The sequence below is a fragment of the Pseudochaenichthys georgianus genome, chromosome 20 (assembly GCF_902827115.2).
Source record: "Pseudochaenichthys georgianus chromosome 20, fPseGeo1.2, whole genome shotgun sequence".
Classification (NCBI taxonomy): domain Eukaryota; kingdom Metazoa; phylum Chordata; class Actinopteri; order Perciformes; family Channichthyidae; genus Pseudochaenichthys; species Pseudochaenichthys georgianus.
Window position 1 is genome coordinate 13,574,899 of NC_047522.1, and position 17,592 is coordinate 13,592,490.

General features: G+C 44.1%; 1 protein-coding gene across 5 annotated transcripts in view; it reads right to left on the reverse strand.

The window, feature by feature from the left end:
* Positions 1 to 52: 52 nt before the first annotated feature.
* The window catches only part of arhgap21a (Rho GTPase activating protein 21a), a 95,246-nt gene continuing 77,706 nt past the window's right edge, over positions 53 to 17,592 (reverse strand). For all 5 annotated transcript variants that reach the window (XM_034108368.2, XM_034108367.2, XM_034108366.2 and 2 more), the window contains 17 exons: positions 13,877 to 14,023; positions 13,671 to 13,773; positions 13,554 to 13,590; positions 13,048 to 13,167; positions 12,562 to 12,861; positions 11,359 to 11,423; positions 11,089 to 11,237; positions 10,832 to 10,974; positions 10,585 to 10,743; positions 10,316 to 10,394; positions 10,119 to 10,192; positions 9,817 to 9,906; positions 9,607 to 9,732; positions 9,473 to 9,514; positions 6,129 to 6,234; positions 3,975 to 4,006; positions 53 to 2,765 (listed from right to left, as the gene is read on the reverse strand). In XM_034108368.2, coding sequence (XP_033964259.1) covers positions 1,134 to 2,765; positions 3,975 to 4,006; positions 6,129 to 6,234; positions 9,473 to 9,514; positions 9,607 to 9,732; positions 9,817 to 9,906; positions 10,119 to 10,192; positions 10,316 to 10,394; positions 10,585 to 10,743; positions 10,832 to 10,974; positions 11,089 to 11,237; positions 11,359 to 11,423; positions 12,562 to 12,861; positions 13,048 to 13,167; positions 13,554 to 13,590; positions 13,671 to 13,773; positions 13,877 to 14,023 — 3,404 coding nt within the window. In that variant the 3' untranslated portion in view covers positions 53 to 1,133. The remainder of the gene's footprint in view (positions 2,766 to 3,974; positions 4,007 to 6,128; positions 6,235 to 9,472; positions 9,515 to 9,606; positions 9,733 to 9,816; positions 9,907 to 10,118; positions 10,193 to 10,315; positions 10,395 to 10,584; positions 10,744 to 10,831; positions 10,975 to 11,088; positions 11,238 to 11,358; positions 11,424 to 12,561; positions 12,862 to 13,047; positions 13,168 to 13,553; positions 13,591 to 13,670; positions 13,774 to 13,876; positions 14,024 to 17,592) is intronic.

Genomic DNA, 17,592 nt, shown 5'->3' on the forward strand with positions numbered 1-17,592 from the left:
GAAATGAAGACAAACAGACACAAACATCTAATAAAGATTATTTATTTCCAGTGTTTGTTGAGAAGGGCATTGCACACCCATGTTTTGCTGGAAACAGGCAAGATGTTTACTGAACAGAAAACATTGTTTCATGCAGTTTTAAAGATAACTTATTGTTTATTCTCCCAGGTTTTAAGCGCCCATGCATTTTACTGCATACAAGGGGAGGGGGGGGGGGGGGGGTTTGGAGTAAAACTATAATGAAACACTGACATACATCTCAAAGCTCCGCTTGATGTGAGTTTAACTAATAACAGGAAAGACCTCACGACAAAAAAACATCTCTGGAATGCCTGTGATTATTGTTTTTCCTAAAAAGGTTTTGTCTTTTCAACTGTGGGTAAAAACGCTCTTAAAAAATGAAAAAAATAGGCACTTTTTCTTTTTGAGATAAAAAAACCGTGTAAAAACTTACTATAACTGGACAAAGTTTTGAAAAGAAAACTACTGTACCAAGCATTACATACTATAGTATCAGCATTTCATTACTGTTTGTCAGTTTTTATTTGATAAAACTATAATAATTCTCCAGTCCATCAAGCTAATATCTGGCTGTTGTGACTGTGCTGTGAAAAAAGAAACTTCCCACAGCACCCAGCTCAGAAAGCAGCCCTCAGTTATATCCACATACTTCAAGTACAGGCAAAAAACACATACATATTGGTTTGAAAATGACAATATTGTCACAAAAAAAACTAGTGTTAGTCCAAAGAGAATAATACATTCTTCATACCGCTTATAATAGGAAGAACTGAACCATGATTCCATAAAAAAAACCTTCCTCCTGCATTCAGTTGTAGTCAAGTTGACCCTGTTGCTTTTCATAAGTCCATTTCTTCACCCCTTATTAACAAAGTCACATTGGTAGGGTCCGATCTTGCAGGAGGAAGTTTTGTCCACGTCTGTTCCAGTATGGAGTTTCACACATAAACATCTCTTCAGCATTATTCCAGTAACAATCACATAAGCATATACACAGTATGTACAGTAGATACATAAAGTATACTTTGTAGAAAAAATATTGTGCAGTAACCTTAGCTAAAATACCCACATTCGTACATTTACACATTCATTCCGTTTTACACACCACCGTTTCACAGATACTGGTAGAACCGTGAGCGTACAACCTGTGCCCCGGACAGTTTGTGTGGGTGAGGGTCCGCCCCGAGGCTGGCTTTGTTTTTACTTTGCAGCCCGCTACCGTTCACTTGCTCCCCCGCTGGTGGCTGTACGCTCGGAGACTCAGATGGAGGAGGGGGTCTTCCAGAAGCTACTTCCTGGGCTTCTTGGTCCTCCGGGAGGGCTTTAGGCGCGACCTCGACACTTGAATTCGATCCTCTACATCGCTCTCTTGTGATCCAGTTCTGGATGGAGAAGTCCTGAGAGGAACATCTGGGCTTGAGGCGGTCCAGAGCGGACAGATCGGCGGTCTGGTCCACCCCTCCCTGCTCCCTCCAGTCGTTGATGACCGCCAGCTCTGCGAAGTCCCTCTGCCCGCCCATGGTGTGTCTCCGGCGGATGTTCTTCTTCTTCCCTCGAGCCTCCGTGCCTCGGTTCTTCTGGGTGAACATGTCGTCCGCAGATGTGCGTAACCTCAACTTGAGCCGCTCGGTGATTTTTACGTGCCAGGCTGGTTCGGCACGTTCCGACTCGCTGCGTGAAGACGAGCTGAGGCTGCTTGTCGACCGGCCTTTCTTCATCACCTCCAGAACTCGAGAGAGCCTGGTGGAAGACTCCGACCTGCTCTCGCTACGCTCTCCACTTCCAGAAACACCCTCCACTGACGACTCACTGTCTGTTTTCTGTCTCAGAGACCACCTTCTGGAGAGCGTGTCGCACTCAATCATCCTCTGCGACGGGAAGAGGCGTCGCACTTCCATTTTGGGCGCGGCACTCCCCTCTGCTGCTCCACTTCCTCTTGCTTCACTCTTGTCTTCTGGGCAGGGTGTAGATTGGCTGCTGCCTCCGCTCGGGGCGAACACCGGGAAGTCACTCTCACTGTCCGTCTCCATGGGTCGCCCCTCGCTGATGAGCTCACTGCGCTCGTCGTCGGCCTCCTCCCCACACTGCAGCTCCGGACTGAGGATGCTGGACTCGGCTCCGGTCAGGAACGTGATGGAGGAAGTGGTGGAGTAGTCAGAGGTGATGGAGCTCACCTCTGCGCCCGCGGACGCCCCTTGACTTGAAGCCAGTCCGACACTCGCTCCAGCAGGAAGATCAGGAGATGCTCCAGTCCACTTTTTGGGCCTCGAGCGGGACAGAGACACTCCAGAACTCGTGGTCCCGGAGGTGTTCTCATCAAGCCAGGATGGGGGGTCCGACACAGAGGAGGACTTCCTCTGAGGAGCTGTTTGGGGGCCTGAGATCTTTGGGGAAGGTGAGGGTCTGGGTGGAGTCTTCTCCTTCAGGAACAAGGAGTTTCTGTGCTCTCTCTTGGCTTTAGGTGTGATCTCCACAGCTCTCCCGTTCTCTTTCCTCTCCTCTGGTTGCTTAGCGTTGGGTTTTGCGTTGGGGCTAGGACGACTGTCGCTCAGTACCTCAATCTGGAGGTGGTTCGGATTCTGTCCAGTGATTTCCTTCTTGGTAAAAACTGAATCCAGATCGTCATCTGAGCTGCTATGCTGCGGCTTCTCCTTTGATTTCTTTCTTTTGCGGCTGGCTGCAGCAAAGATGGAGGAGACCAGGAGCTCTCGGCTGCACTGGTCCTTCCCTGAGCCCCAGGAACCCTGCAGAAAGAAGAAGACACCATTTGAGTACATGAGTATTTCTGATGCTGAGAAACACAAAGAGAACAAAAACCCCTTCACCCCTGCCTAGAAACCTGTACTCCACCTGCTCCCGTGACGCAACACAAACCAGAGAAGTGGACAGACAGAGAGAGGAACATTAGCAGGTGTCATTAACAGGAAGCACATTATTGTTTCCATTCCAGCCTTAATGGAGAAGCAGGAGAAGCAGTAGCATGGACTGAAGCATCCCTACGCAAGCCTGGGCTCTCGCATGACTTGTTTAAAAGCTGAAGGAAAGCAGCCACAAAAAAGCCGAGCAGTGATGAAAGGCTTGCTTTAGATAATGACACAATCTTAAACATTTATTTTGTCTCTTCATGAACGACTGCTGCACAATCCTGAGCTCTTCAGCCACACATGTTACGTTCAATGTGTCATGAACAAATGATTAATCATTTAAAATGGAAGATCTCACTAAGCCCTGATGGTATTCACCCATTCATATTGTTTTGATATATCCTTTAGGAATGGATTTCTGCTTGCAACCTGATACTATAGATCTAAATGAAGTGTAAAGTGTGGTGCTCACATCATTGAGGAATTACATTTTTAAAAGCTAAACAGAAACACTCCCAGTCAAATCTATACTGGATCCTCTAGAAGAGCCACTGTCAACCGTTTTCATGAGGACTATTCCTTTAGTAGAAAGTATTTCCAATCATGCAGACACTAGTTATTTCCCGCCTAGGAGGAGCAATCTTTTGAGCAGGCCACGAGGCAAACAACAATGTATTTGCTATCTGTGTTGGGCTGTAACATATCCAATTTGAGGTATGCCAATTTGAATTGTGAACTATAGCACTATGATAGAAAAAAGACAACGCTTGTTTTTGTAGATAGCTGTTGCTTCTAACTTCTTAAATGCAAGTGTGCACCACCATTTTTTTTCAAATGATTATATTAGGGTAGAAGCAGAAAAGTTGTATAACTACACTCGGCGCGTCAGCCAAAACCATCTGCATTGGGCCAAGACAAAGCACAGGAGGTACGGTTTTTTTGCATGTGAAAAAACTGTTTAAATGTAGTTTTTTTTTATGCTGATCTTGTCTGGTGTTGGAAGCATTCTTTCCTACTTATCACCTACCTCCTGTCATCCTACAGACAGTGGCCTGAGAGGGTTAACACAGCGCACACACACACACTCACCTTTGATTTCGCTGAGTCACTAGTGGGTGAATCTGTGGGTAAAAGAGAAGGACATGTTAGATGATTTCAAAACTAAGATGGCCACATGTACAAGGTGCAACGGGGGAAATGAATCAGGGAGGAAAAGAAAGTAAAAGAGAACAATGTTGATGAGAAGGGGATTGAAAACACAGCAGACGAGACGCGTGGGCACACACACACACACACACACACACACACACACACACACACACACACACACACACGAGCAGACGACAGGCCATGCTTCACACAGGGCAGATGAGCTCTACGTTGCACTCAGGTCCACATCTACATGTGACGTTCTTCCACAACACACGCCAAGTAAAGATAGTTATAAACTGTTCTTATGTTTCTTAGTGATACTGAGTGCAACTTTAGCGACAAACACGACACGCAGATAATGTTCCATGCAACACAAGGATGGTGATGGATATCCAGGTATGCAGACGTGAACCCAATTGTAACATGTATACATTGGTGGGAAACATCTGAAACCACTACTAGAAAAGGCTGAGTATTTTGTACACATTTAAGTGTCAAATACGTTTTTTAATTTTTTTATTTCATTAACATTTTCACCTAAAAAGACTAGTTTTTTCTGTAACAAAAGTATGTGAAAACCATATCATCCTCCAAAAAGGAAACGTTACAGATATGGTATTCATCTGATCTCCCCCTGAGGTTTAAAAGGTTTATCTAGGTAGAATTAGCCTGACAATACATTCTTCAATTGAACTGAAAACATTTGGATCATCACATTTATTATGTGTCATTGTAGACTCTAAAATGTGTCAAAATCTTGATATGAATAAGTCACTGAAAACCAAGTTACGCATGTGTCAACCGATAAGCTATACAAAACCCCTGATTTCCTGCTTTTTAAGCTGAAAGTGACACGAGCTGCAATGACAACAACGACACAGTGATGACAGAGACGGCAATGGAGGAAACCAAAATATAACAGTGACAATAATAAGTGACAGGGGGGTCACAGAGGGGCTAGCTATATGAAAAGAGGGGACACTACATGAGAGAGAGAGTGTCAGCAAGGAACACCTAAGATCAGTCCTCACCTGCTCTGTAATCATATCTACTTCATCTCATCCTGCTAGCTAAAATTTGTTTTTCTTTGTTTGTGTGACATAGCCGAGCCCCCCTATACACCCCTTACAATACAGATGATGCAAGTGCACACTGACTAGAGACGTAGGAACCATACCATGCTATCTCTCCTGTTGGCGAGCTTGCGAGACAGTAAGGAGAGACAGCGGAGAGACAGTGGCACCGGCCTTTGTTAGGTATAACTGATAGAAAACCCACAACACCGGAGACTGCACAGTACCGTGTAGCCGCTCCGATTCATCTCTTCCTCACGGTTTCTTTCTTTATTGCTTTTTTTCTTTCTGTCTTTGGCACTTAACAGAACTGCGGGTTCCTGCAGACTAGGCAGCTACACTGCGGGCAACAATCCTCCTTCTTCCTACAGTTCCAGCTGTCCATCACGGACATTATAGAGTCCATCAGTGTCATCATGGTGTGATAGACTCCTCCCACTTGGCCTGTGTCAAGATCAGTATGTGTGAATGCTGGGAAAGCCTTTAGGACACCCGACAGAGCCTCACTAGAGACAGAGGAATCAGAGGTCGCCTTTCACTGTAAAAACATCTATTTCTGACGTGGGAAAGAACATGCCTTATAAGTGCAACAGTAGGCAGGAAAAAGGGAGGGAGAAAAAACAGCCCGGTTGTGGAGTTTAACTAAAACGGGTGTTTAAGGGATAGGGGGAATAAAAAAGAAAAATCGAAATATGTTAAATATCGAGTAGGGGGGACAGATCTCTTAAAGCAAATGAGGAAGCAAAACAATTTATTGCATCCTTTTAACTCTTATTGATGCAAGTAAATTGCCCACTGAAACCCACACAGGCATTTGGACTCATGGTTAGCCATAGACATTTCTATCTAATGGCAACAGCCAAAGAAGCAAAAGAGGAGGCGTGGCCTAGGGAAGAAGCAGCGTTATCATCAACATTTGTAACTGGATTACACACCGTTCCCTGTTTGACTCAGCAGAGAAAAGGGTAGAGAAAGGTGAACCCACCAAAGAGTCGGTCTGCCAAAGGCAGCACGTTACCTGATACTTCACCCTGCGAGGTGCCCGTACGGCCGATGTTGGTGAGCAGGTGGTCGATGTTGGGGACGGGCTGAGACTCCACCGCACTCCCATAATGGGACATAGTCTGAAACACAGTGAGGACCAGATTCACAAGAACGTTGAAGAGAGATTTGTAGCGCTAAAAGCTAAACATTTGTGTAAACGGGTTGCTTTAAAGGCCCCCTTTTATGCAAAATTGAAAGCTACGGACCCAGAATCAGCACTTCTCTAACAGGGCTGAAATAGAGGGGTATGAGGCATGGCTAGAATGGGTGATCTTTTTGGTATTCTGAGCAAAACACTCATGTCTTTTATATATCTAAGACCTATAATATAGGCCTAGAAATAGTATAATAGGAGACTTTTAATAAAATGAAAATACGCATCTTTCAGGTCGACTGATGTAAACTAGTCGTTTTGTCGCACGAGCCCCAGCAGAGATGTGTGAGTGAGCATTCTGAACTTATATCTTTTTAGATATTTGTTCAGAGCCCTCAAATCAAGTATTGGCCGAATTCCGTTCCCTCCCCGTTTGGGAACGAGGAAGTACTTGGAATAGAAGCCGCCCTGACTCTGCTCGGCGGGTACAATAGATATAGCCCTCTTTTCTAGGAGTGAGAGAATCTCTTTCTCCAGAATGAGGGCTGACTCTCCTCGGGCCTGCGAGTGCAGAATGCCCGAGTAGCGAGGGGGGGTGACAGCGAATTGGAGTGTGTAGCCCTGTGTTACTGTCTTGAAAACCCAAGCAGATGATGTGAGCATCTTCCACTGTATGCTCCTTAGAGCCAGCGGAGATGTCACATCTCCTCCCCTCTGAGTCTCTATTTGTTGTGTTATGGGGCCCTCTAGTGTCTGAACACAGTGGTGCCCCTTTTCGACAATACCCACCGACACTGCGCATGCGCGTGACGGTGGTGCCCTTAAAGCCCCAGCCGGCACTGCGCATGTGCGTGGTGCCTTCACAGACCCGCCAGTAATCCGCCTTTTGAGAGATGCCGTAGCTGCTCTCAGAAGGGGAACAGTTGACGGGCTGTTTATTGATTTTCTTTTAATTTGTTTGAGCTACGCCCTCGGCCTGAAGCCTGGATGCGTCAGCGGCAAATGTTTTATAACAGAAGAATCAACCAATGTGTGACATGTGTTTGTGCGGACTTGAGGATGGTGTTGAGGCATCTCTCGAGGCGGCGGGAACACATTCAGAGCTGGGGAACCGTGAACTTCCAGCTCTGTCACAGAGGGGAGAAGCTGTCACGCCGCTCGCTTCTTCTTCCTCGACTGCTGGCCGAATGTCTGGGTTGGCTGCGCCTGAGCTGCAGCCGGAACCGGAGATTTTCTAGGCCAGCTTGCCCTTGTCTCCAGTCTGGGCTGGGGACTCGGGGCGGGCTGCGACCTCTGCGTCTTCGGTGCTTTAAACCGAGCAGAGTTTGAGGCAGCTTGGCCGAAAGGGCTGCTGCTGCGAAGGACTGCTGCTGCGAAGGACTGCTGCTGCGAAGGCAGCGGCTGGACCCTTCGAGGGAGGCAGAGGTGGAGTGCCTCGTCCTCCTTCTTCTTCGACTCACACCTCCTTTGCATGGAGGCGAGAGCGGAGCCGGAAATTCCCTCGGGAACGATGGGCATATCCAGCACATCCTCCTTTTCCCGGTCTGGGAGGTTGGTGAGGTTGAGCCATCTCGCTCTTTCCTGCACCACCATGATCCCCATTGCCTTGCCCGTGGCCTGGACGGCGCAGCGTTGGACACGGAGACAAATGTCCATGACCGCTGCCATCTCGTTCAGAGTGGCTGCCCCCGCGTTACCCGACAGGTCCTCGCAGAGCTCCGCTTGGTAAGTGGTTAGCAGCGAGGACACATTCAGGGCCCTGGCGGACAACGCTGCAGCTTTGTAGGACCTTTCAGTCATTGTCGACTGAAATCGGTCCGACTTTGCTGGCAGCGTGGGGTTCCTGCTTGGTGACGGGCGGTTCCATGGGCGGTATGCGGAGCAGGCCGAGCTTCTCCATTCCGTCACAGTCTAGGGAGGAGGCACCCTGGATTGGGACCTTGTTGCTGAAGGGCCGGTCTCTCCACGAGACCGACACCTCATCCAACATCTTCGGGAAGACTGGAAGGAGTTGACTCTTTGTCCGCGCTGCTTGGGGAAAATGTTTCCCCTCGTAGCGGGACCTGGAGGTCTCCTTGGCCATTTCAGGCCATGGGACGTCGAGTCTGGCCGCAGCGCGTTTACACACGGCCTGCAGGTCCATGCTCAGACCGGGCGGAGCTGGTGTGCTATCGCCCGGGAGAGCAGCCCTCGCTCAAGGCTTTGCAGCCTGAGCCGATGACATGAAGGTGTTCTCTTCCTGTTCATCCGACTCGGACAGGAGGAATGCCAAGGCGTCCTCTTCTTCGTCCTCCTCGTAGTCCAGCTCGAGGACATCCTCCGCGGGTGAGACCATGGTGAGGTCTAACCGGGAGCCCCAGCTTGGTAAAGCGTGAGGACCGAGTCCCTGACTCCTCTGGTGTACGGGAGAGGGGCGTCCATCTTGTTCGCCTCGTGGCGTGGAGAGGGCCCGCAGAGTCGAGCCACCGAGTCCCTGACTCCTCTGGTGTGAGGGAGAGGGGCGTCCATCTTGTTCGCCTCGTGGCGTGGAGAGGGCCTGCTCTCGATGGGAGAAAAAGATGTTACCACCCTGTCCTTAATCCGGAGAAAAGGACGGTGTGGGTCTTTTATTCCCGGAGAATACTGACTGGTGTGACAGTATGCTCCTTTAATCCTTTCTTCCTCTGTGGAGAAGAGAAAAGAAAAAAACGTCCTCGCTACCGTGGTGTCGATAGAGAGGGAGCGAGTTAGCAACAGGTGTGTTGCTAGCTTAAAAAATCGGACCTACCTTACTTTCCGGGGAAGAGAAGGGCGAGGTCGATTTGAATACTAACGGCGTTAGTACTACCGTCTTCCTGCGAAGAAGAAGGAGTAGCCAGCGAGCGCCCGTCGACCGAAATGGGTATTTGGGTTCAGTCTGTGGACCGTTAAGCTTGTCCGGCTACTGTAGAGATGTGCTCTGAAGCGAGAAGAGGTGTTTGAATGACGCATGCGTTGTGGCGCAAGCTACTTATAGGGGGTGATTTCCCTGACGCTGACGTCAAGATCACCAGCCAATCAGGATTGGCGTAATGAGATTGATGCTTCTGTTTGCTCCGCGATGAGGCGCATCCCATAGTGAGACATCGAACGGAGTGTTATGAATGAGAACTCATATACGTACAATTGCAATCATGTATTTTGAATTGAATTCAGCTCTAAAAAGAGGACATAACAAAATAATTGGCAGTGAAGCCTGAACCCACCGCTGGATCTTCATTTCCTTCTTCAGTGAAAAACCAGTGATACTATAGGAAAGAAAAGAAGCATTACAATGAAGTGTTCTCTGTTTTACATGTGAATATGTGGTTTAATGTCTATAATTGCTGTTAATGCTCACGTTCTGAATGAGGGCCTCCACTATCCTGTACTGGTCGGGCATGTGTGTCACCATATGTGTCATGTTGTCCTCTGTGGTGCGCACCAGCGTGGGACCAAACACGATGGCAAGGTTTCTTGGTTCCATCTAACATACAATAAAACCATTTTAATCAAATTAAATTTCTCTCATCAAAACATAATAAGTAAATGTATAAAGTTATATATCTACCTTATTCTTGTCTGAGTTGTCAGCCACAGTTTTGAGATGAGCTGAGAGGAACTTGAGGGTCTCGTAATGATGATCCGGCAACTCATGAAGCTGGTAAAAGAAACAGAGAAATGATGCAATAAGCAGAGAAAGATAAACAAACACAAAACGATGTTGCATTTCATGAGGACTTTGACTATGAAGACTTCCTAAGCTTTACTCCAAATGCATACTAATAAATAAGTCTAACTGTAACCCTAAGAATAAAAAAAGGGATAATGTATAATAATAATAGCACAACATGTATTGTCAAGGCAACTCACCAGCCTCTTTAGCACTTTGAGTCTCTCCACTGGGTCTACTGTTCTGTTGGCTTCTATAAAATCTCCGTACCTATCTGCACACAGAAATGAAAAAATCAGGCGGGAGGTGGATCGAAATGCATTCACAGATGTCCTGGTTTGTAGTTCTCATTTATGACCACTAGGTGGCGTGCACTACTAGGAAAAAAGCAACTTACCATTAGTGAATAATGGCTCTGGAAGTTTACGGAAGAAGGACTTTAGCAAACTGCTGATCACATTCAGGTCCCTCCATTTCTGTAAAACACGAGAGTAGGATATGAGAGACATATTAGATGTAAGATGATTTCTAAGCACACAAGAACAGAAGAATAGGTCACACCCCCCTACATTTGTATCAGTCCCAGACACATTACAGGCACCACTGTAGAATATGAAACTCCAAGGTGAGTTTAAATAAAGCAACAAAGATCGATCGACCACTCACATCATCCTGGATATCGATATCGTTCATGCCCTTGTTATTGAGCTCCTCCTGCATGTGTGAGATTGCTGCGTTGTTTCCAGGCACTCTGTATATGCCTGTGTACTCCAACCCCCTGTCCTCCACCAGGTTACAACACACCTCCACGATCAGGGGCACAAACTACAATGCAGAGGAATGAAAAGAGTCTTTACCTTATTGCATCTAAAGCATCATCTGAAAATAACGATTTGTTCAAGTCATTGCAGACCTTGTTGTTCAGTGCAGGAGGACAATCGTCCAGCCTCACTCCAAACGTGACTCCTGGAGACGGTTTCTTCTCAAAAGGTTTCCTCATCAGCCCCGGGATGCCCTTCCTCCATGTCCCTTTGTCCTTGGGAGGGCTTGTGTCATCTGAGTGCACAGAGAAACACACAGTACATGAAGTATGACATTTAGACTATTGTTACTTTTAAATGTAACAGATTTGGTGGGTGTCAAATATATCAAATTGTTTGGTTTTCATACCTTTGTGCATGTTCTTCCTCTCCTGCTCAGATTTGGGTGTGGTTGGGCTTGTTGCTTTGGTGTCCCCCTTCCCTCCCAGCAGTGTGTGTCTGATGCTCAGTGACTGGCGTGAAGGTTTGGGTGATGGCTCTGTCTTGCTTCCTGTCGGGCTGGGTATGACATGAACACAACATTAGCTTTCCAATCGTTGCTAACTTATCCAGCAATGTGTTAAGTTCTCTTTAACTTTCTCCACTTCCTTTCTTGATGTGACCTCCCTTGCCCCCTTACCTCATCAAGGTGTTGTACTCTTTGATCTTCCTGCTGATGAGGTCATGGCTGGTGAAGACTGCATTCTATAAAAAGAAGAAAATTAGAGATAAGAAAAGGGTGAAGAGTAGGGCTGCTCGATTATGGCAAAAATCCTAATCTCGATTATTTGGGTCAATAATTGATATCAAGATTATTAAAAACGATTATTCATTTACTTTGAAAACATCCATTTATTTATTGAAAAAAAAATGTGAACAGTATGTTTTTAATAATGGACTACCCTGAACTGTAAGTATAATTCAACTGAAAAACCAATACATTTTTTTAAAAATAATAATAAAAACGAAAAGAAAAAAAAGAATCATTTTATTTAGATTATGTTGTTTTCATAATCGTTGCAAGCCAAAATCGTCCGACAAAGGACACAATATGTGACGGTAAAGGCATCGTGTGCATCAATTCCTCCCCTCTCCAACGGGACATAACAGACCTTAATATAACCTGCTGCTATCAGGTGACACAGGTAGGACTATCTCCTATAAAGAGGGTAAATATGGGATTATATTTCCAAAACGGCCATTTTTAACCCAGTCGCGAATATAGCAAGATATATTATAATACAGTGTGTTCACAGTATATGCTTAGGATTGTTGTGACAGGTCTTACTCTGAATGTCAACAGCAGTGTATCAAATGAACAAAAACACAATGGGCCCTATGCAAGATAGGGAACAGCTTCTTATCCAACTTCTAAATCCATGAGAAAAAACCTTTTTATTTTAGTCCCAGACACAAAAAGGGAACCAGGTGGGATATAGTAATATGCTAAAAATAAATGTCCTGCCACAGAAAAGTGGGTCAGGATTTAAAATGGGAGGAGGCCAAGATGATGTGACCATCATTGTAGGGCAAGAGGACAATTACACAGAGGGTGATGTCACACTGTCAGGTTATAAAACAGGTTGTATGGACAGCACCGTGCATAAAGACCCTTACCCTTATTCAATTGTTGACCAATGACATGATGATTAACATACTTTCAGTTGATTTAGGCATATATTCATACTATAAATTCATTCATACTTCATTCCGATAAAAGGATTATAATTGACATTTTGAATCTTCTTTGACTTTTAAATCACTCTCAGATGCAATTTAGCAATTCATCTGCTTGTATGTGTGGTTCTTGTGGTTCTTGTGGTTCTTGCGGTTCTCCTCTCACCTCCTCATCCAGGTTGCTGTTCTCCTGTATGACTCTGATCCAGGCCAGCATGTCCTCCCGGTCCTCGGCCTGGAACAGGTACTCGCAGTCGGACGTGGTCAGCCTTAGCACGTTCTTTCGCTTCGTGTCGCTGTACGAGATGTCAATCAGACAGGCCTTGATGCTGATTGGCAGGGGCTCGTCCACTGTTTGGCAGTTGGCACGAGCCTGCCCCTCCTTTTTGTCTTTGTACAGGCAGAGGTAGGGGCCTCTCAACACGGCGTACATCTGTTTCCATGGACGCATACCTCCTCCAACGCGCTGCAGAAATAGGTCATGAAGAGGAGACACATTTACAAAACAAAGTGGAGGCAATTTCTGTAAACATTTGTATTGTTGGCATCATAACACACAATCACTGCCTTTAAGAGACCTCATACAAGGAGGACACACTGGTGCAATGGTTGAAACATACAGTACAGAAAATAAAACAGAGACGGTCCACACCTTGCCCTTCTCTGTGTTCAGCTGTTTGAAATGCATAAAACCCTCCTTGGTGGCATCACAGAAGATGTCTGATGAAGAGTCCCTCCTTGAACCCGAATCTTCGGATGACCTGTCCAACGCCTGGGATGGATAAGAAAATAATGTAAGCCTAGAAAACATACCAAAGACTAAAGTGTTCTGTTGAATAAATCCAAATATGGAGAGAAAGAATGATGTATGTCATCACCAGCGTTTTAATTAAGGATTGACAGTAGAATTGTCCATGCTATTTAGGTAGATTTCAATACAGAGAAACAGTCAATATAATAATAATAATAAATCCATGCCTTTTTTCCTATAACATTTTCATATTTCAATGTGAGAAGTTTTATCTTCTGGGTGTGAACTAATGAGCTGATAAACGTTTAAACCAGGATATACAGATAGACCTCTCGTATGGCAGGTGTGCACATACTAAGCATCACTAAGCAAACTAATGCTAGATTAAAAAAAGGGACTGAACTCACCTTCCTAAGATTTTTCAGACCAGGTATCAAGCCCCTCCTAAATGGAAGTTATTTAAAGAGTGTTATTTCCACAATCAAGCCTTTATTCATATTTGCGTCAACGCTGTTGTGGGTTACCCTTTGCTTTCTTCCCGGTAGTTATCGAGGCCTTCATCATATGACTTGGACCGCTCTGTTTTAGTACCAGAATCTGACTCGATGATTGTGAGACGTAGAGAATCTATTAAAGGAGGAGTAGGACATTATTTGTAACTGTTTCCAATTGATTCGGGCATGTCAATAATTGTTATACGCCTCATCTTGCGGCTTTGACATGAACATACCTTGGTCATGTGACAGCTGGCGTCGAATGAAAGGGGCCGGAACGGTTGGGCTGGGAGGGATGGTGGTGATGATGGGCGTTGTGGATATAACAGCGGAGGCAGGAATGTGTGTACTGTCCTGGTCAGTACTTGGACTCGATGGTTCATCTGAGGATGGAAAGATTATGATTTAGGTACAGCGCAAGAAAAGGGCAAATTCACAAAATATTTGCAGCTTTTTTTGCTTTACAAATAAGACAAAGACATTTTGTTATTCTCAAAAAAAATTCTTACGTTTTTTGCTGCAGTGCATCTATTAAGGGGTGTATGCTAAACTCATCTATTTTGGGATGCAGTGACAGTAATATTACGCTGGAGTGCTTTACAAATTCAAATGAACATAATTTCAAAAATATTTGAAAGAGTTGCATATCCCAGTTTCCAAAGTCAATGAGGACAAAGAATAATAATAATAATATATTTTATTTATAAGCGCACTTTTCATTTGCGTAAACAAAACTCAAAGTGCTACAAAATTAAAAATTAAAAAGCACTATCATTCCACTGGTTCATTGGCTCACATCACAATGAACACTTGCTTATGTTTTGGGCACGGAGTCTTAAGCGCTCTGAAGAAGGCTCCGTGTCAAAACGCGCTTATTATGTTTATTTGATGCAAGCCAGAAAACCATTGGAATGATAAAATGTTGATTGATTTTGAAAACTGGAAAATGCTTCCCTTTTCATATTTTTCTACCAGTACCCGAGTGTTACTTCCCAAGCTATCGGCATATCAATAGCTAGCTAACTAGTTATTGAAGGGAAGGGAAAAAAAATCAATGGTTCACGACTAGCTGACCCACTTTGTGGTATTTCTCCACTGAGTAGAAGCACATTAGATTGGCATGAACTCTTATACATTTCATTTCTAAGCACGTTTCATGTAAATAACATTACCTAAAAACAAAGTCTAATTCATCTCTACTTGAATAAACATTGCAGCAGATAGTAATAAAACGTTATGATAATGCTGGGGGGGAAGTAAGGCAGACAGACGTGCAGTCAGCTAGTAGAGAGGTGTTTCTGTTCCGATAAGCTGGAACACACCTTCCCTTTAACACACACAGGTAGTCAGCTAACATTACATCACAGTCACAGCTGTGTCATAACTTCTGATATGTAATATCAGCAAGATGGCAAGCCCTAAAAACAAATGAAGAGAAGCATATGAATCATATCTGTGACAGTAAAAAAAGAAGGCAAAACCTAATGTAACATTACCAGTATTAACACTCCTTTAGTACAGCAGTGCAGCACTTAATACCTTATTTAATCAAACAATTATATATATATTATTATAAACTGCCCTCAGCACAAAAAATAAACTGAAAAAAGTCAATCAGAAAATAAAAGAAGACTCATTTCCTTGATGCAAATCTTAACATTTCCGTGCAACAACACATCTGATCTGCTTGTTCGTTTGGTAAAAACCGCTGCTGTCAAATTTCTCTCAAAGTCACGTCCCATGAAACGGCACACCTCATTTTCTGCCCTGGCTGGCAGATGCCTATTCCATGTAATCACTTATTTATATATCTATATCCTATTTCTTGGAAAACGGCAGAGTAAGTCATGTACAATTACAATTTCTTGTTAGTTAAGGGGATCAAAGTTGACTGGGCTTCAAACTGAAAATGCAGATCTATAAATCAAATAGTTATTCACTTTGTGCATAGAGGTAGAAGACGAGACCCATCCCACTCTCATATCTTTTCCTTTATGTTGTACAAAGTGTTCTTTGCTTATTTTCTTGAAATTCCTTATACCTCGTGTTTCCTTGCTAACCGCATTCAGAGTGGGAAGCAAATAAGGAATGTATTGTAGAAGGAAACTTGTTTTTAATTGTGCATAGTATTGTGCAATAGATACAAGTTTAAATATCGACAGTAAGGAAAGCTTAAGCTTTGCTTAGCATAAAGAGTGGAACACAGAGAAGCAGTTAGATTTTGTCTAAAGTGACAAAATCCTAACTACTGTAGGTTGCAAAGTATTTCTTTGAAGAGCACAGTGACTTTCTGGCATCCTTTCTGAGAGCACACTTAGCTAAGGAATAGTAAAGAGGAAGAGTACAGCTAAAAACCACAGGTAGAAGCACCATTTGAAGTATTTTTTAAACATTTGTACGTAAACAAACAAGAAGATGGGTTTTAATAACTCTGCTTTAGAGGTGTTTTTTAGGGGGATGTTTTTTTAATTATGTACCGAGACAACCTAGCTGTTTCCCCAGCTTCCCGTCTTTATACTAAGCTTAGCTTATAAACAACATATTGATATTTAACTGTTGGCAAAAACACATTTCCCAGAATGACTATTCCTCAAAGGTTTGCCCATATAATGTATACAACACTTCACTTGACCACAGAAAAAAGTGCTGATGTTGTAATCTGATCTAATCATTATCTAAATGTAGAGAACTTAAAAGCGAGAGCAGAGGCGTTTTTGTGTCTACATAGGGAAATAGTGCTGGAAATGGTTCAGGGCCACAAACACAAGTTAGATGGTGATGCATTTGCTTTGTGATGAATGTATTTAGTTTTCTTAGGAAAAACACAACAAATTGGCAATTGTTCATGAGGGAGTACGTGACATTTTGCACATACAAGCAGTACACGTTGTCATCTGTTCCCAGTACAACATGTTTGGCAGACAGCTACTGTATGTGCAGCAGTTGTTCCACTTATTGTTTGGAACTGTTCTGTGAAATCGAATTGAAGCTGCAGGAATGCTCGTATTTCTCCATCATGTCACAGTTCATTAGGGACAATGTTCTTGGGTTTCTTTTGCTGTACTATTCAGGGGGAAATATGAGACATTTCAGCAAGGGGTGGGGGGTGTAGTGAGTTGGAGAGCAGCTCTGTGTATGAGCGTGTGTGTGTGTGTGTGTGTGTGTGTGTGTGTGTGTGTGTGTGTGCGCGCTGCTCTACTCAGATGCCAAAGGGGTGGTTTGAATATGTCATGCTCGCCCGCAGTACAGTATAATGCTGTCATATAATCAAACACCTGACTCAATGTCACCCTGAGTTCAAAATGTCGCAAGGAATTAATTCATTTTAGCATTTGAATACCCAAATAACATGGTCTGCTGCTATGCCTAAATCACACTGCCTTGATGACCTTTGACAAGTGCTTTCAAAGGCAACAGTGTTGTTCTTTAGTAATAAAAAAACGGTTCTAAAATCAAACACTGTTTTCAAAAGTAAACACAATTCCGCGGGTATTTTAAAAAGTTTGTGACATTTCGACACCATATGTGTCCTTGTAGTATGATAAGTAAGGCCACAATGAAATAGCTCAAACTTGATTTGTCATGCATTCTTTTTGAATGAATCGACCAACCCTTGAAGCAATAGGGGGCCTGAGGTTATTTTTTTATATGTTGGGTTCTATGGAGAGAGGAGTGCTTACTGTAGAAAACAGGGATATATTAAAAGTACAACCACATTGAAGTACGACCCACAAATATATGATGGAAATACCAGATAGCCACCTGTTAAGTTTACAGCATGCTCTACCAATAAAAGCATTGAGAATGTCCACCTTTTAAACTGCATCTATCCGAAGTTCCTCTAACATGCTTTGAGCATAATACACACGGACACACCCTCTGCTTTGCCACTGCAGCTGAGTTATTCTCTCTTTCAAATGCTACAAGCATCAGAGCATGTCAAACCCATCAT